At 42.8% G+C, this 25,660-nt stretch overlaps 1 protein-coding gene across 1 annotated transcript in view; it reads right to left on the reverse strand.

The window, feature by feature from the left end:
- The window catches only part of LOC137340445 (myosin-16-like), a 66,478-nt gene that overhangs the window by 26,412 nt on the left and 14,406 nt on the right, over positions 1–25,660 (reverse strand). Inside the window, exons 9-23 of the mRNA XM_068002883.1 lie at positions 22,551–22,654; positions 20,196–20,334; positions 18,853–18,971; positions 16,262–16,411; positions 14,908–15,078; positions 14,125–14,301; positions 10,295–10,421; positions 9,690–9,748; positions 9,322–9,409; positions 8,435–8,552; positions 7,261–7,381; positions 6,157–6,293; positions 5,330–5,411; positions 2,284–2,457; positions 1,160–1,387 (exon numbers count right to left, since the gene is read on the reverse strand). Coding sequence (XP_067858984.1) covers positions 1,160–1,387; positions 2,284–2,457; positions 5,330–5,411; positions 6,157–6,293; positions 7,261–7,381; positions 8,435–8,552; positions 9,322–9,409; positions 9,690–9,748; positions 10,295–10,421; positions 14,125–14,301; positions 14,908–15,078; positions 16,262–16,411; positions 18,853–18,971; positions 20,196–20,334; positions 22,551–22,654 — 1,994 coding nt within the window. The remainder of the gene's footprint in view (positions 1–1,159; positions 1,388–2,283; positions 2,458–5,329; positions 5,412–6,156; positions 6,294–7,260; positions 7,382–8,434; positions 8,553–9,321; positions 9,410–9,689; positions 9,749–10,294; positions 10,422–14,124; positions 14,302–14,907; positions 15,079–16,261; positions 16,412–18,852; positions 18,972–20,195; positions 20,335–22,550; positions 22,655–25,660) is intronic.

The following is a 25,660-nucleotide window of genomic DNA, read 5'->3' on the forward strand; positions in this document are numbered from 1 at the left end:
ACGCCATTTGATAAGATCATGGCTGATCTGACCTCAAACCTACTCTCCCGTTTACCTACTTTAACCTTTGACTCACTTGTTAATCAGGAATCTATCTAACTCAGCCTTAAAAATATCCAATGACCCTGCCTCCACCGCTCTCTGGGGAAGGGAGTTCCACAGACTCACGACACTCTGAGAGAAAAAAAATTCTCCTCATCTCCATCTTAAATGGGAGACCCCTTATTTTTAAACTGTGTCCACGAGTTCTAGTCTCTCCCACAAGGGGAAACATCCTCTCAGCATCTACCTCTTCAAGACCCCTCAGGATCTTATATGTTTCAATAAGATCACCTCTCATTCTTCTAAACTCCAGTGTATACAAGCCTTACTTGTCCAACCTTTCCTCATAAGATAACCCCCTCATCCCAGGAATCGGTCGAGTGAACCTTCTCTGAACCACCTCTAAAGCAATTATGTCCTTTCTTAAATAAGGAGACCAAAACTGCACAGTATTCTAGATGTGGTCTCACCAATGCCCTGTACAACTGTAGCAAAACATCTTTACTTTTATATTCCATTGCCCTTGCAATAAATGACAACATTCCATTTGCTTTCCTAATCAATTTGCTGTACCTGCACACTAACTTTTTGTGATTCATGTACTAGGACACCCAGATCCCTCTGTACCTCAGAGTTCTGCAATCTCTCTCCATTTAAATAATATACTGCTCTTCTATTCCTCCTGCCAAAGTGGATAAGTTCACAACTTACAGATGGGGGACAATTTTCTTCTTGCTACTGCCCGAACTCGGGATGGTAGTGGAAAGGTAAGGATACGGAAATCCAGGAGAAATTAGTTCTGGTGGACTCCTGCTTGTTTAAAGCCCTGCTTGATCTTTGGGTTGGGGCCTGGGGCGGGTGGGGGCTTGATTGGCGTATGAAGAAGGGGGTGGGGAAAGGCACCACACCCTTTTCGAGCCCAGGGGTGTGCTGGATACTGAGTCTCCGGCATGCCATTGAAATCTGGAGTTGGGGGGGGAGGCACAAAGGGTGGACCTGCAGGTAGGAGGGGATTTAAAAGGTCTCCAGACTTTAAATGTAAGTGCATTTGGCATTCCTGTAGTTGTGCTTTGTTTATCATAAACAATATAACCCGGCGGGTAAATTTTGGCCATACCTGTTTTTCTTTCTCAGTTTTTACAAGGGTCGTCTCCAGACTCTCAAGGTCCAGTTTCAGGTCTGACAATTCAGACTCCAATTTCCTCTTATGAGTTGAGAGGCTTGTACTTGCGTTCTCCTCCTCTTCAAGCCGTTCCTTCATATCTGAGATCTGATTTTCATATTCCATCTTTGTCTTCATCAGTTGAGTAAGACGTTCCTCTAGATCAGACAGGTTTTCTTGTTCCTGTGGAAGACCAAAAGAGAAACACAGGTGATCTTCTTGTGATGATAATAAAAACATTTGTAGCAAAGTGAGAATGTCATAGAATCATACAGCACAGAAGGAGACCATTCAGCCCATCGGGCCTGTGTCGGCTCTTTGAAAGAGCAATCCAATTAGTCCCACTGCCCTGTTCTTACCCCATAGACCTGCAAATCTTTCCTTGGTTGGCCATATCCAATTCCCTTTTGAAAGTTACTATTGAATCTGCTTCCACCATCCTTCCAGGCAGTGCATTCCAGATCATAACAACTCGCTGTGTAAAAAAAAAATCTCTCCTCATCTCCTTGACCATAATTTCTTTTAAAAATTAATATGCTGAGCATGTGTCAGGGGCATGGGTGGAAGTGTTCATTGAGAAATAGTAAAAGCTTGTGTTCAATTGTACTCAATGCTGCAGAGAATATCAGTTTGACCTTCTAATATTATTCTCAGTGAAATTCTGAATATTTGTCCATTTGGGGAAGCACACTCTTGTACAATCGCTGCTTTATGAATTAACGGTGCATGCATTATATGATCACAGAGCATGCTATAATATAAAAAAAACATAATTGCATGCAGGTGAGGCTGACTGAACTGAAGTGATGCTTAGTCAGTTGGGTAGCACTCTTGCCTCTGAGTCAGAAGGCTGTGGGTTCAAGTCCCACTCCAGAGACTAAAGCACAAGACCTAGGCTGACACTGCTAGAAGTGCCGTCTTTCGGTTGAGTCGTAAAATTGAGGCAACTGTAATAATGAAATCAATCACTGCACAGGTACTAAAGTAAAATTGACCAAATCAGTGCTGAGTAATTCTGTGATTGTTACATCAGTATGGCTGTGTCCTGGCTTATTGCTAATTGGTTATTGGTTACTTACAGCCTGGAGTTGCAGTAAGAGATCATTCTTCTCCTGTGAAAGAGTTGCTGTCTTCTCCTCGAGTTCCTTGATGCGAGTAAGGAGATCGTTGGTCTGTGCCATCGCAGTCCTTAGTTCCTCCTCTTTCTGTTTCATCTCATCTTCCTGACGGGCCACATTCAACAGAGGTTTAACCTACAGACAACAGGACGTAGTCAGTTCGGTACCTAAAAACATAACTTGCAACAATAGGGACTTTTCCCTAGAAACAGACAATAACAACAAACTTGCATTTATGTAGCGTCTTTCAAGTAGTAAAACGTCCCAAGGTGCTTCACAGGAGCATTACCGAGCCACATAAAGAGATATTAGGACAGGAGAAAAGAGGTGGTTTTAAGAAGCATCTTAAAGGAGGAGAGAGAAGAAGAGACTTAGGGAGGGAATTCCAGGTGGAACAATGAAAATCGGGGATGTGTAAGAGACCAGAATTGGAGGAACACAGAGATCCTGGAGAAACAGCTAAAACCATGATTGTCATTCAAATAAAATAGGTAGCAATGTAACCTCACCAGTTGCACTGAATATACAAAACACACAATTTGGTCAATGGAAGTGACATTTATATGGAAGCTAGCTACAAGAAAGTAGGGGATCTGGACAGAGACGTGAGCACGTAATCCAGGCTGACACTCCGGTGCAGTACTGAGGGAGTGCTGCACTGACGGAGGTACCGTCTTTCGGAGGCCCCGTCTGCCCTCTCAGGTGGATGTGAAAGATCCCATGGCACAATCTTGAAGAAGAGCAGGGGAATTCTCCCCGGTGTCCTGGCCAATATTTATCCCTTAATCAACCTCACTAAAAACAGATTATCTGGTCATTATCTCATTGCTGTTTGTGGGACCTTGCTGTTCACAAATTGGCTGCTACATTTCTCTACATTCCACAGTGACGACAATTCAAAAGTACTTCATTGGCTGTGAAGCGCTTTGGGACGTCCTGAGGTTGTGAAAGGCGCTATATAAATGCAAGTCTTTCTTTCTTTATTTTTCTTTGATATCAGCTACAGGTGTTAGATGCAATTTTGCCATGGATATTTGTCAGAAAGACCAAAGTAATTGTAGTATAATAAAGGTAGAGGCAACAGGGCAAGTATGTGTTAAAGAGGAAGAAATATCCTAGTGATGATGTGAAGATTTTTGATATTTACACTACTTTCCATAAGTGGAAGTTGTGCTTTGAGGCGATCTGAGAACGTGAGAGGTTTCTTTTAAATGCAGGTTCATTTGTCGATTGCACTTTTCAGCCAAATAGTGCGACTTTACAATATCCTTATAACTATTCCTACATGTAATTTTTTTTTAGTTCCAAAACATTGCAAAAATGCTGTGCTGCTAGCGACAAGACAAATCACGGGGAACCTAAAAGCATGAATAGCAAATGATTCTCAAAAGGCATATCAAACACTTTGCCTGCCTTGAATTAATTGACCCTAAATATGGAGAGTCATTTGTAGCAGCCTCCCAATTAGATAGTTTTACATAGAATTACATAGAATCTACAGCACAGAAACAGACCATTCGGCCTAACTGGTCTATGCTGGAGTTTATGCTCCACACGAGCCTCCTCCCACCCCTCTTCATCTAACCCTATCAGCATATCCTTCTATTCCTTTCTCCCTCATGTGCTTATCCAGCTTACCCTTAAATACACCTATGCTTTCAGCCTCAATCACTCCATGTGGTAGCGAGTTCCACATTCTTACCACTCTTTGGGTAAAAAAGTTTCTCCTGTATTCCCTATTGGATTTATTGGTGACTATCTTATATTTATGGCCTTGAGTTTTGTAGGACGTATTTTCTATTTACCAGGACGTGTAATTCAGTGAAAGCATGAAGAACCCCTTGATTGAGTATGATGTAGGTCAGATGCATTGTACAGCTTTCGCTCAAATAATATCCATGCAAAGGCAGAAAAGCCCTTAAACCAGTGTTGTTTCAGTTTGCCGTAATTATGATAATGACTACTTTCTCACCAATTTTCAACAGCAACTTTTCTCCCTTCCTTTCCTAAAGGCATTGACTCTTTACTGGACCACACTTCCATGGTCATTATTCAAGTGTAAGCCTTGACAGGAAGTGTTGGCAGGATAATTCACCTCAGAGGGCATCAGAACCCAACCTGATCCCCCTCTCATCCAACAGCCACACACACACACGCTTCCAGCAAGAGTGACCAGTGAGCGTTCGGGAAAAGTAACCTGGTCAATTTTCCCTTCCTAAACCAGAGGCATCCAGAACAATTGCAGAACCCTTCCAACCTCCCGACCTGAGATCAACTATGCCAGCACACACTCGAATCAAATCTAGTCTATATGCCTCATGATAAGGACATTGTAAGAAATCCTTTACATAGTATGATAAGGCAATCAGAAACTACATCATAAGATATCCTTTACATAGTATGATTAGACAATCAGAAACTATACAGTAAGACATCCTTTACATAGTATGATAAGGCTATCAGAAACTACATCTTAGGACATCCTTTACATAGTATGATAAGGCTACCAGGAACTACATCGTAAGATATCCTTTACATAGTATGATAAGGCAATCAGAAACTATACTGTAAGACATCCTTTACATAGCATGATAAGGCTATCAGAAACTACATCTTAGGACATCCTTTACATAGTATGATAAGACTACCAGGAACTACATCGTAAGATATCCTTTACATAGTATGATAAGGCAATCAGAAACTATACTGTAAGACATCCTTTACATAGTATGATAAGGCAATCAGAAACTATACTGTAAGACATCCTTTACATAGTATGATAAGGCAATCAGAAACTATACTGTAAGATATCCTTTACATAGTATGATAAGGCAATCAGAAACTATACTGTAAGACATCCTTTACATAGTATGATAAGGCTATCAGAAACTACATCTTAGGACATCCTTTACATAGTATGATAAGGCTACCAGAAACTACATCGTAAGATATCCTTTACATAGTATGATAAGGCAATCAGAAACAGCAAACCCTTTGTAATAAATACCTTAGTGTACAGCTTCCACCATCCCCAAAAGCGCAGTTGCAGGAATTTGCGGACATTGCGTTGAATAACTATTAGTCCCATTCTGAAAATGAAAGAGTGTAAGAAAGATATATCTTAGCAGCGTACAAGATTAGAGGAACAAGAAAAAGCCACTTGGCTCAAATTTGCTCTTTATTAATTTCGATATCACCTTCCCATAATTTTTTTTCAGTTATTACATGACAATCATTCGTGTGTCAATCATTTATGTGCCCACCCAAAATGTGCAAATGACCCTGACCCCAGGGTTTTGGGATCGGGCCAAGGACGCATTTATGGGGTGAGCAGAAGTTATGCTTCGCCCATGATTGGCCCCCAGGAGGCTGGCCTGTAATTTCCAGGCTAAGTTGTGTACTGTTATATATCCCATTGATACACATATAACATGCATACGCATAAACTACATGATTGTGCGATTTGCGCAGAACAAATCTCAAATACATATGCATATGACATGTGGTAAGTGTAACAGGCTTTGGAGGAAAAAGGTGACTTTGGGCCTATGGTTCCCAAAGCTCTCCACCACTCGTGTTTTCCTCGTATCATGTCTGGGTCTGTTGTAGACTAATTGATGGTGATTGATTGCTAGGATTAGTCAACAACTCCATTATCATTGTATCATGCAACTATCAGGATAGTAGATGGCAAATTAGATAGATTGTAGTCTTTTTTCGTCTAGCAGTTCCTATGTTTCTAAATATGGCTTCATGAAAAATATTCCTTCAAGATTATGCACAATATGTCATTATTATAGGACATTCATAGTTTTACTGAATGTGAAGTCTCACCTTCTGTCTACCATCTTTTTGAATTCTACACGCATCAGCATCCCACGGCAACGACACTGAATCATTGTCATAATCTTTGCCAGTCGTTCATCACGGAAATCCTCTAGCTTAGCTAGAACACCAGCGCGGAAGAACACCTGTGAAGTACATATAACAGATATAAACCGTATAACAAACACTAATGGGAGATTTTGACCTATGTCTAACCAATACTGATAAACCCTCAGTAATCCAGGATAGCAGTAAACACAAAGCATCACTGCAACTATTACTAAATAAATATATTTTAAATTTCCGTGAATTCTCATTTATTATTCTGTTTCATTTTTGATGTGCATCTGGAGTAAATCCAGAATTGTTCTGCCATGAGGCAGCCAAGATTGAACTGAACAGAGGAACAGGAGTAGACCATTCAGCCCCTCAAACCTGTACTGCCATTCAATTAGATCATGACTGAACTATATCTTAACTCCATCTACCCGCCTTGGTTCCATAACTCTTAATACCCTTGCCTAATAAAAATCTGTTGATCTCAGTTTTGAAATTTTCAATTGGACCTCAGCCTCAACAGCTTTTTTGGGGGAGAGAGTTCCAGATTTCCACTCCCCTTTGTGTGAAGGAGTGATTCCTGTCATCACCCCTGAACGGCCTAGCTCTAATTTTAAGATTATGCCCCCTTGTTTTGGACTCCCCTACCAGAGGAAATAATCTCTATCTACCCGATTATATCCTTTAATCATCTTAAACTTATGACTGGGATTGAAACTTTCCACGTTTGAGGTCTGATGTCACAGTTACCAGATTATCATTGAAAATTCCTCTTGTAGACATAGAGATCCAATTTGTCAAATATTTGAACTGATGAGGAATTCAAACATCTTGGAAATAGAGAATGTGGAGTAATTAAAGGCTTCTCATGATAGGCATTGGATCTCAGGGCCAAGTGTACTTACAAATATAAGTTTAAAATTTTATTGAATAGTAGTGTGACAATATCCATTATTCACACCAAATGAACCAAACTGCGTAAACCTCATATCACCGTAACTTCTGTGTAATTTTAGAATTCGAGAGATTTTTCTATTTAACCTGATGATACGTTACCTTTGTGTATCCAATTTTGTATTCATTATTGTCCAGATCAATGGAGGCAAGAACCAATTCTGAAGCTTTCTTGTTATCAACAAATCCCTTAGGGATGACATTGGGGTTCAAGATATGGTACCTGAACAAATAAAGTGAAATAAGTTAAATTATACAAATCTTATGCAGACGTAAAGATTGCATTATGTTTACAGCTTTCTAACTCAAATCTTTTTTCTGTTTCTCGCTGTTTTGAATTCGACATGAAAATAGATTTTGGAGGCCACAAACTCCGTTCCCTAGGCCACCGACTCCATCTCTCTCCCTGGCCACTGTCTGAGGCTGAACCAGACCGTTTGCAACCTTGATGACCTATTTGACCCTGAGATGAGCTTCTGACCACATATCCGCTCTATCACCAAGACCGCCGACTTCCACCTCCGTATCATCGCCCGTCTCCGCCCCTACCCCAGCTCATCTGCTGCTGAAACCCTCATCCATGCCTTTGTTGCCTCTAGACTCGACTATTCCAATGCTCACCTGGCCGGCCTCCCACCTTGCACCCTCTCTAACCTTGAGCTCATCTAAAACTCTGCTGCCCTTATCCTAACTCGCACCAAGTCCCGTTCACCCATCATCCCTGTGCTCGCTGACCTACACTGGTTCCCGGCCCGGCCATGCCTCGGTTTTAAAATTCTCATCCTTGTTTTCAAATCCCTCCACGGGCCTCGCCCATCCCTATTTCCGCAACCTCCTCCGGCCCTACAACCCTCTGAGATCCCTGCGCTCCTCTAATTCTGGCCTCTTGTTCATCCCCAATTTTCATCGCTCTATTATAGGCATCTGTGCCTTCAGCTGTCTAGGCCCTAAGCTCTAGAATTCCCTCCGTAAAGCTCTCTACCTCTCTCTCCTCCTTTTGGTCACCTTTTCTCGTATCTCCTTATGTGGCTCAGTGTCAAATTTTGTTTGATAATGCTCCTGTGAAACGCCTTGGGACATTTTACTACGTTAAAGGTGCTATATAAATGCAAGTTGTTGGTCTTTTTGGAAATAACTGGAAAATAATGGAAGGTAGTGTCTTAGTTCCAGTGATCCCGATGGACTGGTTTGATTATGTTATTATAACTAAGAGCCTTAAATCAAACAGTGCTGGTTGTGCTGTGATTGTATATAAGTAGGCAGGAATTTAACTTGCCTCTGTTTAAACTCAGGATACTGCAGTCTGTTGGGGAAGCCTTTCCTGCAGATACGGATCCCCTCCAGCACACCGTTGCAGGCAAGCTGGTGAAGAATCAGGCCAGCATCACACACACCTGGAAGAGAATTCACACTGCAATTAATAGGACTCCAACTGGAGTTGGACCAACATTTACTGTTGTTGATTGGATATCATTATCGCCTAACCATAGATTTCCAATACGGTAAGTCACTCGCCATACATTTCCATTCTACAGAATTCCTGAGTCAGGTGCAACAGCTAAATGAAAAATTTTGATTTAAGCGTGAAACATTCCCCAGTTATTAAAATACCCAGAGAGTGGTTAGAATATGGAACTCGCCACCACAAGGAATAATTGAGTCGAATAGCATAGATTCATTTAAGGGGTTGCTAGGTATACACATTTAAGGGGTTGCTAGGTATTCACATCGTTCACCTGAGGAAGGAGGAAGCCTCCAAAAGCTTGTGAATTTAAAATAAAACTGCTGGACTATAACTTGGTGTTGTAAAATTGTTTACAATTGTCAACCCCAGTCCATCACCGGCATCTCCACATCATGAGGGAGAAAGGAATAGAAGAATATGCTGATAGGGTTAGATGAAGAGCAGTTGGAGGAGGCTTGTGTGGAGCATTAATACCGGCGTAGACTAGTTGGGCCGAATGGCCTGTTTCTATGTGGTAAATTCTTGTTATTGTCCATATTCTGAAATAGTTGAGCCAATGTCTAATTTCAACTGCATGTGTTGAAAAGTGAATGCTTTTCCAGATTGATTTCTTCTTCTAGATTTAGCCCCAAAAAAGCAGCAAGTTAATCATTTTTTGTATTAGTTACTGTTGTGGTTTTACAGAGAGTTGGACTCACCTGACTGTTTGTTTTCATTTGGCACGATACATCGGACAAAGTGGGGAGCTGTGCTCCGCAGTGTGGTCATCAACTTGTTCAGCTGCTCCTGTAACGTTGAGAAATTACACAATAAAAATTGCTACAATAAAGTGAAATTAGACAAGACAAAAAGGGACCATGGAATGGTGCAGGTAAAGAATGGAGCAAAATCAATAACTAATTCATCCTTGTGTCTAGAAATGTGAAGGGAAAAGAATGAGAAAAAGGGTAATCAAGAGGTGAGGAGCAAAGAGCGAAATGGGATAAAGGCAAAATAATTAAAGAAAGAGAGAGAGAGAGAGAAGGTACTGACTGTTTCTTTTGGTGAATCTGCACAGAGGTCTTACCCTATAGAAAGCAGAAACTGTCTGGAAAGAAGAGCCTTTCTTCTGCTTCTTAGAGCCAGCTGGAATGAGATGGTTTCATAAAATAAACAGTTGCACTCAATAAATAAAAAGCTCTCACAGTTTTATACTCAAGTACAGAACTCAGCATTAATGGGTACCTGCATGCCCCAGCTCAGATGGCATTTCAGGCACCTGGAATTGGTCCCTTTTTGTAGTCGGCTTATGACCTGCCCATACCATGTGTGTCAGATCTTCCCTTCCCCTCTGCCCTAGTCACCCGGCTGTGCTTCTGTAAAATTAGTGCTGTTCCCTCCTTCACTTGCTGTCTCAATTCATCTGAACTATTGTAGCAGTAGCTGCAATAACAACTTGCGTTTATACTGTGCCCACAATGTAGAAAAACATCCCAAGGCGCTTCACAGAAGAGCAATCAAAAATTCATCCATGTTTAAACATTTATATAGTTGGACAAGAGACATAAAAGGACAGTACATTTTATCCTTGTACTACTCTGTTCTTAACACTTGGTGGCATTGGTCTTCACCTTTTGCTCATCCCTATTTCGGGTTCACCCTACAGATGTGCTTGTGTTCTCCATAACTCACCTGGTGTTTCCTCTTCTTTGAAGAGAATGGGTAGCAGAGGCTGGCCAGATTTCCGGAAAAGACCCACCACAGTTTCATTCAAGGGATCCTTGTTCTTCTCCAGCCAACCTTGGGTGCTGTAGCCAACCTAAAGATGAGAAAGAGGAATATAGTATAGACACCAGTGGCGATTTTAACTGGGGGCAGGAGTCGTGCAGGCAGGGACCATGTTGGATGGCAAACTGTCTGGATCTCTGCAACGTGAGGCCCGGGAGATTTTAATTCCCGGGAGATTATTAACTCCCGAGCCTCATCTGCATAGGCCCCGTCGGTCTCCCTCCCGAACCAGGCAGGAAGTGGTATACAGTCATAGAATCATAGAAAGTTATGGCACAGAAGACCATCGTGTCCGTGCCGGCCATAAAACAGCTATCCAGTTTGATCCCATTTTCCAGCACTTGATCCTTGGCCCTGTAGGTTATGGCACTTACAAGTATTTTTTAAATGAGTTGACGGTTTCTGCCTCTATCACCCTTTCAAGCAGTGAGTTCCAGACCCTCACCACCCTCTGGGTGAAAAAAATTGCTCCTTAGCTCCCCCCTAAAACTTCTACCAAATACTTTGAATCTATGTCCCCTGGTCACTGACCCCTCTGCTAAGGGAAATAGGTCCCATCATAATTTTATATACCTCAATTAAATCTCCCCTCAGCCTCCTTTGTTGAAAAGAAAACAACCCCAGCCTATCCAATCTTTTCTCATAGCTAAAATTCTCCAGTCCTGGCAACATCCTCATAAATTTGCTCTCTACCCTCTCTAGTGCAATCACATCTTTCCTGATGGGACTAGATAGAGGGAAAATTAGAGTATGAGAGTAAACTAGCAGGGAACATAAAAACTGACTGTAAAAGTTTCTATAAATATGTCAAGAGAAAAAGATTAGTGAAGACAAATGTAGGTCCCTTACAGTCAGAAATGGGGGAAATTATGATGGGCGACAAAGAAATGGCAGAACAATTAAACACATACTTTGGTTCTGTCTTCACAAAGGAGGACACAAATAACCTCCCGGAAATGTTAGGGAACCAAGGGTCTAGTGAGAGTGAGGAACTGAAGGAAACCAGTATTAGTAAAAAAAATAGTGCTAAGGAAATTAATGGGGCTAAAGGCTGACAAATCCCCAGGGCCTGATAATCTACATCCCAGAGTACTAAAGGAAATGGCCCTGGAAATAGTGGATGCATTGGTGATCATCTTCCAAGATTCTATAGACTCTGGAACAGTTCCTACAGATTGGAGGGTGGCAAATGTAACCCCACTATTTAAAAAAGGGGGGAGAGAAAAAACAGGGAATTACAGACCAGTTAGCCTAACATCAGTAATGGGGAAAATGCTAGAGTCTATCATAAAGGATGTGATAACAGAACACTTGGAAGGCATTAACAGGATTGGACAAAGTCAGCATGGGTTTATGAAAGGGAAATCATGCTTAACAAATCTACTAGAGTTTTTTGAGGATGTAACTAGCAGAATAGATAGGGGAGAACCAGTGGATGTGGTGTATTTGGATTTTCAGAAGGCTTTTGATAAGGTCCCACACAAGAGGTTAGTGTGCAAAATTAAAGCACATGGGATTGGGGGGAATATACTGGCATGGATTGAGAATTGGTTGACAGACAGGAAATAGAGAGTAAGAATAAACGGGTCTTTTTCCGGGTGGTAGGCAGTGATTAGTGGGGTACCGCAGGGATCAGTGCTTGGGCCCCAGCTATTCACAATATATATCAATGATTTGGATGAGAGAACTAAATGTAACATTTCCAAGTTTGCAGACGACACAAAGCTGGGGTGGAATGTGAGCTGTGAGGAGGATGCAAAGAGGCTCCAATGTGATTTAGACAAGTTGAGTCAGTGGGCAAGAACATGGCAGATGCAGTATAATGTGGATAAATGTGAGGTTATCCACTTTGGTTGTAAAAACAGAAAGGCAGATTATTATCTGAATGATGATATATTGGGAAAAGGAGAGGTGCAACGAGACCTGGGTGTCCTTCTATACCAGTCGCTTAAAGTGAGTATTCAGGTGCAGCAAGCAGTTAGGAAGGCGAATGGTATGTTGGCCTTCATTGCAAGAGGATTTGAGTACAGAAGCAGGGATGTCTTACTAAAGTTATGCAGGGCTTTGGTCTCACCAAGGCCCTGTATAACTGCAGTAAGACATCCCTGCTCCTGTACTCAAATCCGAGACCACACCTGGAGTATTGTGTGCAGTTTTGGTCTCCTTAGCCGAGGAAGGATGTCCTTGCCGTGGAGGGAGTGCAACGAAGGTTTACCAGACTGATTTCTGGGATGGCAGGACTGACGTAAGAGGAGAGATTGGGTCGACTAGGCCTATATTCACTAGAGTTCAGAAGGATGAGAAGTGATCTCATCGAAACATGTAAAATTCTAACAGGACTAGACAGACTAGATGCAGGGAGGATGTTCCCGATGGCTGGGGAGTCCAGAACCAGGGGTCACAGTCTCAGGATACAGGGTATGCCATTTAGAACGGAGATGAGGAGAAATTTCTTCACTCAGAGGGTGGTGAACCTGTGGAATTTTCTACACAGAAGGCAGTAGAGGCCAAGTCATTAGATGTATTCAAGAAGGAGATATAGTTCTTAATGCTAAAGGAATCAAGGGATATGGGGAAAAAGTGGGAACAGGGTACTGAGTTGGACAATCAGCCATGATCATTTTGAATGGCGGAGCAGGCCCGAAGGGCCGAATGGCCTACTCTTGCTCCTGTTTTTGATGTTTATGTTTTTTTTCCTGTAGCTGGCAGGTGGGCGGAAGCAGGATGTTGGGCGGCCGAAGGACCAGAAGGTATGGGCCTCGGCGGTTAGGTAAGAGGGTCGGGGGGGCCTTGTGGTCTGGGGAGGGAAGCCTGGGGAAAGGGGAAGCCCAAGGTTTCCTTGTGGGGCCTGGAAGGAGCAATCCTATTCCTCCTGGCCCACAAGGAAACTTAAAAAAAAAATTCACTTGTCTTTCTGGGCCTCCTCTGGTGCCGACTCCTCATGCTGCCAGGTTGGTCTGGTTAAGATCGCAGCCCAAGGGAAGGCAGCGGGATCGGTGTGTGTAATTCACATGAGTCATTTTAACTGTCCGCCCACACAGTTTCCGTCAGGTGAGCAGGGTTAAAATCAGGCCTATGAAAACCTACTCTGGATAAATCCAGACAATAGCTGTTATGAATTTGAGAACAGCATCATAAATCTTTAGTAAACCAGCATCAATCTCATGAGTCCGCTAATTATGTTAGTTGAAATTATAAATACATTTCTAGTGATTATTAACTAATATGGAACTTGCTTGTGCACAATATTACTATATGGGATGCACAGGAATGAACGATTTGCAAGAGTAATGTGTTATTATGCGTGGGATGGTCAGCACAAATGGCTTCTTGTGTCCGTGCAGATGGATGTGCAATTCATGGCCAACCTTTTTCTATCTTGCAATTCTCTTGAACCGAGTTTTGTGAGGTTCGACAAGCTGAGTGGCAATAGCTGGGTTTATCTAAAGCACGGGCCTAGCAGAATTGATTTCCCCTGCTATAAACGGCCAATTATTCAAACACGTGTGAAATCGAGGAGGTGTAACTGGTCAACGGCAGTAGCTGTCGGCGAATCAGCATGCCCGATTTGCACCCCGCCCCATTTCTTTTTCCAATTGACTTTATCGTGGATTCACTATCAGCCTATTAGCAGCTACTAGTCTCGACCAATTTCACCGCCACCCCCCAAATCTTTGGTTAATATCTGTGGAATTTCGGAGTGATGTATTGTTGCTGAAGAGGCTAATACTTACGACGCCGGCATAGTGGACAAGCTCAAAGGTGGCTTCCATTTTGCCTTTACCACCTTTCGGTTTCTGGAAATTATTGGACTTGCCCAAATGATTGTCATACAGGGCAGCCTTGAACGTTGCATCAGTGGCCTTGGGGAACACACATTGCTCTTCCAGAATGGAGAAGATGCCCATGGGCTGGAAACAAATAGCAGAAGAATTGTCACTGTAATAAATGAAAATCATGCAATTGATACTGATCAAAAAGTATTAGTGAGAGTCGCTATACTAAGTGAGTTTGCACCACCTGAACCAAATTATTAATAGCCATGGACCAACAGCATAAAACTGCCTTCAGTTTGGTGCTAATTAGCAATCTTGATCAAAGAGGTGACTGAATGGTTGGTATGGGATTTGGAAAATGTAAAATGTAAAATGTCACAATGGTGTTGGAAGGGATCATCCTCTAGGGCTGAGATACAATGTTGGCACAGAGCTTTACTTTTTGACTAATTGCCCTATACTCGGAGTAAGTGGTGTTGGCACTGGGCACCTGAAATGACAGCAATAAAGTGCCTTACCTTGATGAGTGCAAAATTCACAAACAAGAGTAAAAAATAATCAGGGGCCACCTCAGGCTTCACCATTCAGGTCCTTGCATCACCTGTGCACCCATCACTGGAATTTCTCGGCCATAATCTCATTTCTTCTCTCTAGTGATTTACCGTTTTGTTTCAGGTTTCCAGCATCCACACTATTTTTCTTTTTACATGTGTTTATGTGATTTTGTTTTGATGGAATTACCTTCTCCAGCAGCTCAATGCAGGCTTGCAGGTCCATGCCAAAGTCAATAAACTCCCAGAAAATCCCTTCTTTCTTATATTCTTCCTGTTCCAGGACGAACATGTGGTGATTGAAAAACTGTTGCAGCTTCTCATTGGTGAAGTTGATGCAGAGTTGCTCAAAGCTGTTGAACTGTGAAAGTATTAGAAAGGCAGAGAATAAGAATGAGGTTCCTTTTCTATCTCTGTGCCTGACTTCTAATTCATTGAGAGGTGAAGTGACAATTTCCATTACTTTTACATCCAGAATGGAACAGCCTTATTTATTTAGAACGCAAAGTTTACTTCCAATTTTTTAAGTTCACCTTTTGTCTGTCAATCCCTCGTCCTCGCAAAGCCTCCATTTTCAAATATACTCCTTCACCTCTGAGTATGTCATGGATTACATAGAATTTACTGCACAGAAACAGGCCATTCAGGTCTATGCCGGTGTTTATGCTCCACAGGAGCCTCCTCTCACCCTACTTCGTCCAACCCTATCAGCATATCCTTCTATTCCTTTCTCCCTTACGCCCCGTAAATGTATTTATGCAATTTGCCTCAACTACACCATGTGGTAGTAAGTTCCATATTCGATCTACTCTCTGGGTAAAGAGTTTCACCTGAATCCCTTATTGGATTTATTAGTGACTATCTTATATTTGTGTCCTCTAGTTTTGGACTCCCCACAAGTGGAAACATCTTCTCTACGTTTACCCTATCGAACCCCTTTCATAATTACGTGTCCTGATGCTCTGCTTCTAAGCCATTCCATACGTGTCTGAGCTGCAGAGCTTCATTTGCTACAGGGCAAAATATCTTTATCTGTCTGTGCTGTGAAAAGTTATGCTCCGAACTCACCTAAATTCTGGTCTTCCACTGCATCCCACTTCTGGCATGGATTAGAACTGGCTAGTCAGATCTGAAAGTTTAACTCCAGTTGACAATAAATAAAACTTGTATTCTACACCGCTGCTCCATCCATTCCTTTCAAGTTTCCTCTCAAGCTGATTTCTTTGCAATACGGAAGGACCATGCTTTCAGAACACTGGGGGTCATTGTGACTTTGGGTGACAGTGTAAAACGGGCGATATCGGAATCAGGCGCCCATTATACATCTCTCCCCATTTTCATTGACCAATGGGAGGCTGATCCAATATTGCCGTTTTACTTTATCGCCCAAAATCAATATTACCCCACTCGGGAGAAGATTTTGTTTATTTACACAGTATGATCAAGGGTAAGTTTCTGCTTTAATAATTATCAGTGACAAAGGATTGTTGTTTCTTTTTTTGGTGGGTTGTGTTCGAAAGTTGCTGCACAGTAAGACTCTGTACCTCAAAGATCTCAAAGCCAGCAATATCCAGCACTCCTATGAAGTACTGACGCTGTAACTTGGTGTCCAAGGTCTTGTTGATTCTCACAACCATCCACTTGAAACATTTGTCATAAACGGCCTTCGCCAGGGCGCCAATCGCATTGTAGCACTGAAAGACAGCAAAAATAAAATTCCGTTCATCAAAATCATTCTTGTCATTAAGACTCCTGTCAGGCGGTTGCCACAGATTCAAGATGATCTGTTCTTATTCTGTGATATTGGCCTCGAGTTTAACTTGGGTCACGACTGGTGCCTGGGGCCAGGGTGAGCGTCAAGCTCATGCGTTGTAGGGCCCGGAGAGATTTTAGCTCCCTGTACCTCAATTACATATGCGAGATTGGAATGCCGCCAGAGCCTGGCAGGAATCGTTGCCTGTCCGGCGGGCGGGAACGGGAATTCAGGTGGCAGGAAGCCACCACCGGGTACTTGTGGGAATGGTCCCAGCACAAGGTAATTCCATCAAAGGGCGGCAGGTGGGGGGGGGGGTGGGGAGGGAGAAATCCGGGACAGAGGTGGCCCAAGGTTTCCTTGTGGGGCCTGGAGGAGCATTCTGGCTCCTGCTGGTCCACAAGGAAACTAAAAAAATGAAAAAATTTACCTTGCGGGGCCTGGCTACTGTTCCCAGTAGGTATGGCCTGGCAGGGAAGCCACCACTGCTCCCTCAGTCAGGCCTTAGGTTAAAACGGCAGATCAGGACCTGATTACGTCATCGGAGCCCGTTCTGCAGATTTAAAGAGGACCTCGCCAGCTTGGGGATGGATGTCCTTGCTGCCTGCAATTTAAAATTGCAGTTGGCCAGATCGGGCAAAGGAGTGAGTAAGCCCCTTGCTCATTTATAACTGCTCCCCCTCGGTTTCCGCCAAGCGGGGAGAGGTTAAAATCGAGCCCAGTGTGTATGTTCTGGTTGCTTCGTCAGTTTGGATTAAGTTAGCTGATCTGTGCTGGGGCAGCAATAGGGTCATACAATTGGGTCTCGGTGTCCCTGGGCTTGACAAAGGATAAAGTAGCTCAGTTCTTGCTCTTGTTTGTTCTCCAGTAACCCTGTTCTGTATATGGGTGTCAGGTGAGGGCGGGATCAGGTGTTCTACCTTCTAGTGAGTTGAGAAGAAGAAAAAGTGGGTTTCTCATCTTTGCAATCCTCTGGGTACACAACATTTAATTTCCAGTAAAACTACCACCTTCCATTTCTTGCGAATGACCAGAGTAGTACTCCTGAACTGAATACATGGTTTCTCCAATGGCTCAGTTGGTGAAGCCATTATGCAACTGAACAAAGTAGACCAAAGGTCCCAGGTTTGATTCTCAGCCTGTCCTGAGTTACCTGATTTCTGCAAGGGGTGTCACAATTTGCCTCACCACTCTTGGGCTAGGGAAAGGGAAAATCAGTCTTGGTCCCTGCCCCTGATTGATTTCCAGTGACCTCTGGTGGAAAGTGAATACATACAGACTTTGGGTGAGGATAGGCCTGTCTGCAATGCTCCCCGTGGTCAAATACTTTTCTCACACTTAGGCCCCGATATTAGCGGGGAGGCTGGATGGCACTGGGGGGGCGATTGGGCTCATGGCAAACCCGCATGAACCAAACTTACCGTTTCCGACGCGATCGCACGTTGATTAATAGTGGTTATTGTCCTCTCCGGGTTTTGTGCCCAGCAGCTAGCCTGATTGACAGGCTGGTTGCCGTCAGGAGCTGCAACGTGAGGTGGGGGGCGAGAAAGAGTGAGTGCCAGACGTCATCCGGCACTGGACTGGAAGACCGGGGGGGGGGTGGGGGGATGGGGAGAGAATGGAAGATCCAGCGCTGGACTGGAAGACCGGGGGTGGGGGGGGAAGAAGGGAGAATCAAGAGGTTGAGATCGGGGGGACATCAGAGCGGGAGACACGGAGCAGGTTTCAAAAGGTAGGAGTATTTAGTGTTTTCACTTCATTGCATGTTTTTTTATTTAATTTATTTTGTTTCTTGTTCCCTGATCCGGCCCTTCGCGCCTGGTTTCGCCAGGCATGAATCAGAAGTGGAGGGCAAGCCGCCCAGGTAAGTTAAAAATCTCTCTAATCTGTCACAGGTAAAGTGCCTGAAGTACTTCACTGAGGTTTATTTGGCCCTTTAACTGTCATCCCGCCAGCTTTAATTGCCGGCGGGACTTCCGTTTTCGGGTCGCCCGCGCGCACACAGGTGGGTCCCTGGGAAACTCGGAAGCCGGCGGGTTGGAGCCGGCTTCTGAACCCAAACTGGATTTGCGCGATTTTCAGAGCCCCCAACGCACCCGCGTTTGCCTCCTAAAATCACCCCCTTACTGTCTCGGCTCACACAGGAAGAACGGCCACTTTAGTGAGGTACTGGAGAGCATCTGGTGCCCGTTGATCTGTACCTCAACAGGAGTCAAAACCCTTTGGAGAGGAAGAAGGGGAAAAGCTGGCAATAAATCAATTAAATACAGATGCAAGTTGACTGCTGACAGTTTCATATGGTTTTTATTGTATAGATTTTCTAAATAGCAAAAGAGATGAAATAATATATGTATGAAAATGAAATTGGATACTAATGCTTACTTGGTCCACGTTCTGGCTCTTCTGCACAAATTCATTGCCAACCTTTACTCTTGGCCTGGTGATGCCCTTCTGCAACTCGCCCGAATTGAGAGCCATCAAGTGGGAGACCTTGTCAGCCACTGGAAACAGGAGAAGTGGGAGTGAGAACTCCATGATAGAGAGACAAAGAATAGATGCAGTACATGCTTATTTGTACGGTTTGAAGCATTAACAGTTTACATTTCCATACTTAACTAAGTTTGATGCCATATTTTTGTGTTCTGACTGATGAAGTAAGTCCTGACTAGGATATGTTTGCACATTGCTGTTTGCCATGCAGCTTAATGTCTGCACTTTGACCCCTTCTCAAATAAACTTTGAAGCAATGACCATGTATCCAATGAGAAACAGAGACAAGAATGTCGTTTATTCAACTTTGAATAACAGATGACAATTCATTCAGAACTGGTACTGTACAGACCACATGTCAGCAGTGTACGACAACAATCGGATCAACTGATTAGGTTGTACAAAGACTCTGGGGGTAATTTTGACTTTGGCCAATCGAATCAACGGCCCGTTTTACATCTCTCCCGTTCAGTTCCATTGACTTCAATGGAAATAAAAATCGGGAGAGATGTAACACGAGCTGCCAACTCGTTATCGCCCGTTTTACACTATCGCCCAAAGTCAAAATTACCTCCAAAGTTTGAGAGGTTAATATAATGTGCTGGTGACTGTGCAGATGTATTTTACTAGATTTATCTATAGGCTACTTATAGTGTAGACTTCTGTCAACTACTGGTTCTTTTGGTAATATGAACATACAAAACTGACGGGCAGGAAAAGACCAGTTGGTCCATCAAGCCTGCCCCATACCATGATGGCCGGACCATCATGACTAAACACTTCTTCAATCTCCTTCACCGTTCCCCCCCGCACCCCCCCACACCCCGCCCACTCCCCCGCCCATGGCCACCTCCCCCCAGCCATGTAATCTCCTGGGAGATGCAAAAAAACAGAGAAAAAACCCAGGGTCAATAAGGGAAACAGTACTCTGGAAAATTTCTCTCTGGCCCCCTCAGGCAATCGAAACCAGTCCAGGAGATCACATGGACCAGCTATTATCTATAAAGAGACAGATTAATAGGTTATGCACTCTGGACAGTAAATTCTTGATGCTGTTGGCAAGGTGTAGGGTAATTGACCTGTTCAGATGTTTCTGTTAATGTCACTATTCAGTCAGTTACAATAACTCGCCCTCGAGTTTCACCACTTTTGCCTCCTCTGATACACTGTGTGTGATTGGTAAACTGAAATGGTTGAATTCAAAATCCTGTGTTAACACCAACTAGGAAATTTACCTTCAGGAGTGTCGACTTCTGCCTGTTCCTCTCTTGGTTTTTGCTTGAACTTCATGTTACCGAAATGCATAACGGCCCCAACCAGTTTGTAGATATTAAGTTTCTCTTCAGCAGTGAAGCCCAGTACATCAAAGGCAACCTAGTGATCAAACATTCAATGTGGTTTTACTTGACTATTTTATATGTTGTTTAATTCTGGTTTGCAAAGAGAAAAAACCTCAAAACAAACATGAGCATTAGACTGTCCTTCTAGCATATTAGAGTTAGTATCTAATCTAAAATGACACATGCTACACCAAGATAAAATGGACTCTAGCAATGGATTCTTAACTACGACACCTGACCCTGGCTCTCTGGGCCTCATTAAAGTTGCAGGTAGGGTTGCCAACCCTCCAGGATTGCCCTGGAGCCTCTAGGAATTAAGATTAATTCCAGGACGGTGCTGTGAGCAACCTGGGAGGTAAATCATAGAATCATAGAATCATAGAAGTTACAACATGGAAACAGGCCCTTCGGCCCAACATGTCCATGTCGCCCAGTTTATACCACTAAGCTAGTCCCAATTGCCTGCAATATCGTAGAGGTATTAAAAATAGTGTTTTTAAAATATTTTCTTTGAACACTTTTGTTTATTACTTATAAAAATGTCGGACATTGGAAAAAGGAAAAGAATCATCCAATTGGGTAATGAAGAGTCTATTCGCTTTCCAATTGGCCAGCAAAGGTGGTGCTCTGCAAGTATGGGTGTGTTGGGTGACCAATGGCGGGAGTGTGGGGGCGGGGCGACTGGAGGCAGGAGGTCATGTGATGACACCTCCAGGAATATGTCCAACCAGAGCTGGCAACCCTAGTTACAGGGCGAGCTTCCGCTGGGATTTCTGCCACCCAGAGGAAGCCCGCCACAGTGAAATGCATTAGTGCTGCATCCATTGCAGCATCGGAAGAGGAAGGAACATTTGATTGAAGGCCTCAGAATGGGCTGAGGCATTCAACAGGTCAGTGTTTAGGGCCTATATGGAGGCAGTGAAGCCCAATAATAGGCCCTCTCCCTCCATCCTGTGACTTAGAGGGCCACTGCCACTGCCAAGGAACTACTGCTATCCATCTGCTGCCCATCCCTGTGGTTGGCGAAGGCAGGAGCAGTAAGCGGGGAAATCAGACAACTTCCCAAGCCCCACCTCCCTGCTGGCATTTATATGTAGCAGGCAATGCAGGGGCAGCCAGTGGCTTTCTTGGCTGAGATGAAGGGGAGGAAACTTGAGGTTGGGCACGGATGCAGCCGCAGGCCTTGCTGCCCAATTTCGCCCCATTTTCCTACACTGCCCAGTCCAATTTGGGGCGGGAGTGCGGAGGAAAATTGAAGCTCCAAACGTCAATCATGACTGGTATTTAAACTATGTTCTCCCCAATAAGAACATAAGTGAATGTGGAATATTTAAAGGCTGTTTAGTCCATCACGATACAAGATTAAATGTAAGAGCTTTAGACTAGAGGCAGGAGAAACATCCTCACACAGAGAGTTGTGAGGCAATGGAATCACTTCCAGGGTTAGTGGTTGAGGCTGAAACTATATCAGCATTCAATGTTAGATTAGATAGGTGGATGAAGGAAAAAGGGAATAAAGGGATACAGAAACAGAGCCGGTAAATGTCATTAGGTCTATTTGCTCGCATGGAGGGTAAACTCCGACATGGACTCGTTGGGTTAAGTGGCCTGTTTCCATGTTGTAACGTCTATGTCACTGTTAAATGAAATAATCTGGCTAACCTTTCAGCATCTTACCGATTTACATCATGTTTTATCTCAATCTTCCTTTGTTTAACAGAAACTAGAGGTACAGTTCTCTAAATTGAATGCATGGTTCCTGCTGTTCTTTTCATTGTAACACAGGGGTATATTTTCCTCCATTCATGAATGCGATAGCAAGAGTATGAAATGGGGAAACCGCCTATTTAAAACTTTGGTAAAATAGTGTACATAAGAATATAATGTAGGATTGTTAATCAGTGTACTAAAAATAGTGCACAGAGGATTCTCATCCCCTTAGAACTTTATTAAATTGTCTTTTGAAAATCCAAGTCAGATATATTTTCTGGGCTGCCCTTGTTCACAAATGTAGTTACCTCATCAACAAATGTCATTAGATTCAGCAGGTGTAACTTGTTGTTTCTAAAATGCTGACTGCTCCTAATAGCCTCTGTACTTTTTCGATGAATATTAATAGCATCGCTGTGAAATGCTTTTGAGTATTTTCTCCAATTAATAACAATTTAATTTGAGGACATATTTTCTACTGAGAGGAATTGTCAGTGCATGCAATGCAGTGTGTTATGAGTGTAATATTAAAGTACGTACATCAGTGAGTTCCAACTCTTCACCATCATCCATGTTGTCCACGTGGATGACCCCCTGACACACCCAGAAGTATTGGTTAGGATCAGACACCAACAAGAGTGCCTCTGATTAGGAAAACAAAAACAACCGATTGTCACATCAATTCCTCATCTCCTTTACCATCTCTTTAATTTTTACAGTGAATGCTTACTCATTATCTCAGGACCTCTAACTGATAAGAAAGAAAGCAAAGAAAAAGAAAGACTTGCATTTATGTAGCGCCTTTCATGACCTCAGGACATCCCAAAGCACTTTACAGCCAATGAAGCACTTTTGAAGTGTAGTCACTGTTGTAATGTAGGAAACGCAGCAGCCTATTTGCGCTCAGCAAGGTCCCACAAACAGCAATGTAATAATAACCAGATAATCTGTTTTAGTGATATTCGTTGAGGGGTGAATATTAGCCAGGACACCAGGAGAACTCCCTGCTCTTCTTCAAATAGCGCCTGGGATCTTTTGCATCCACCTGAGAGGGCATTCTTGGTTTAACATCTTATCCGAAAGACGGCACCTCCGACAGTGCAACACTCTCTCAGTACTGCACTGGAGTGTCAGTCTAGATTTTGTGCACAAGTCTCTGGAGTGGATCTTGAAGCTATGACCTGCTGCCTCAGATCTAAGTGTGCAACCCACTGAGCCACTGCTAAAGTAGGATGGCGAAGGCTGCAAACTTCACTGTGGTCACTGTCAATGGCATTGACATACAACCATGCAACAGAAAGTACACTAGTAGCAATGCCAGCCTGATAATTACATCAGTTATCCTTCAGCCTGGTTATGCGAAACCTTTATAAATCACTGGTTAGACCTCAGCCAGAGCATTGTGTCCAATTCTGGGCACTACAATTTCGAAAGGACGTCAAGACCTCGGAGAGGATGTAGAGGAGATTTACTAGAATGTTACCAGGGAAGAGGGACTTCAGTTATGTGGAGAGACTAGAGATGCTGGGATTGTTCTCTTCAGAGCAGAGAAAGCTAAGGGGAGATTTAATAAAGGTGTTCAAATTTATGAGGGGTTTTGATAGAGTAAATAAGGAGAAACTATTTCCACTGGCAGGATGGTTGTTAATCAGAGGACACAGATTTAAGATAATTGGCAAAAAATCCAGTGGGGAGATGAGGAGATTTTTTTTTACTCGGTGAATTGTTATGATTGTTATGTGCTGCCTGAAAGGGTGGTGGAAGCAGATTCAATAATAATTCCCAAAAGGGAATTGGATATAAACTTGAAAAGGAAAATTTGCAGGGCTATGGGGAAAGAACAGGGGCATGGGACTAATTGGTAGCCCTTTCAGAGAGCTGGCACAGGCACAATGGGCTGAATGGCCTCCTTCTGTGCTGTATGATTCTATGATAACATTCTCCCAGAAAATGGGATGCCATCTGGTAAAACTCATTCTGTCGAGTTGCCAATAGATTTGGGTGACAGACAGTGCTGGAGTCTGGGAATCGCCCACAATCATTTTGTTGGGGAGAGCTTCCCTTGTATTTTGGTCACCAGGCCTGACAGATGTTTGTGGTGTTTCAAAATATAGTATATTTAAATCTCTATAACATAGGCAACTATATGCTCCATGGTAAAATGTCAAAACTTTCTATCCTGGTTTGAAACAAAATTGGACATTTTTGAGGCCAATTGCTAAGCGAGAAAAACATTAAAAATTAATTTTGTTTCAATCTGGCCGTAGGTTTACTGGTGTTGCATGAGGAATTATAAGAATACATTTCCTTTATCATTAATATTTCTGCCTATCCTTTAACATTTTGAGGACAGATGATTTCATGAAGCAGAAGACTTACTAGGTTTTGTACAATATCTAAAATAAAAACAAAAGCTTTTAGCCAAGACATGTTATACTTGTATCATGTCATTCATTTTCAATTTTCTTTATAATAAAAAGAGTCATCTTAACTTTTGTAGATTTATGGCTCACCAATCAAAATGATGAATAAGAGCACTCTGGCTGTAGCCAGTTCATGCAACATAGTTGGAAGGTATGGCATGATATACCATAATAATACTTAGTTCATTTTCTCAAGCAGTTAATAAGCTCCTTTGTGAGCATATAAATCATGAAAATTTTGTTTGTCTTGGTGTGTTGTGCTTTTTAGTAATCGTTCAGTATCAAATCTGAAAGATCCATTTCATTCACAGAGTCAGGCAGATCCTGGTAGATTGCATTCAAAGGGAAATAAAATTTTGGTCACCTTTTTGGTGCAGCTAAGGTAAAAAGTGTGGCTTATACGTGACAGAGCACATCAACATGGGGTTAACTACCGTGAGAAGGTGGAAGGTGGAAGGTGGAAGGAGATTCCAAAGAAGGATCTCAACTTGAAAAAGGACACCAAGATAGGGCTAGATTCATAACCCTCTGAGTGAAGACATTTTTCCTCATCTCGGTCCTAAATGGCCAACCCCTTTTCCTGAGACCATGACCTTGAGCTTAGACTCTCCGGCCAGGGAAACAGCCTCTCAGCATCTACCCTGTCAAGCCCTCTAAGAATTTTATAAGTTTCAATGAGATCACCTCTCCTTCTTCTCAACTCCAGAGAATATAGGCCCATTCTACTCAATCTCTCCTCATAGGACAACCCTCTCATCCCAGGAGTCAATCTAGTAATAGAATTTCTAAGTCAAATCACTCTGGCTTAATATGGAGATGAATATAGATAAGGAATAAAATTAAGTGGTAATTAATGAATTTCAGTGTTCCAAATCATCCTGTCTTAATCCACATTTCTCTTTTGTTTAAAGGCAAAACTTGTACATAATAGATGAGCAAGGAGTGGACTCCATTCCCTCCCTCAGGACAACTAATCAATAGGGAGACTTGCAAAGGCATTGAGCCTGATGAGGTTGGATAATACTTACATCATTGGTATTTAAAATCTAATATTTGCACCATATTTCCAAACACAAAGATTGTGTATAATAAGTAATGTAATGATAATACAACCCCCAAATGGTTAAGTGTGCTTATCACTCAAAAGGGCCCGTCTGTTCTCTTTACAGAGTAAGGAGAACCAAATGCTCTGGGGCAAGCAGCCAAAGAGGAGCAGTCAGCAGAACA

This window comes from Heptranchias perlo, chromosome 22 (assembly GCF_035084215.1).
Source record: "Heptranchias perlo isolate sHepPer1 chromosome 22, sHepPer1.hap1, whole genome shotgun sequence".
In the NCBI taxonomy this organism is placed as follows: Eukaryota; Metazoa; Chordata; class Chondrichthyes; order Hexanchiformes; family Hexanchidae; genus Heptranchias; species Heptranchias perlo.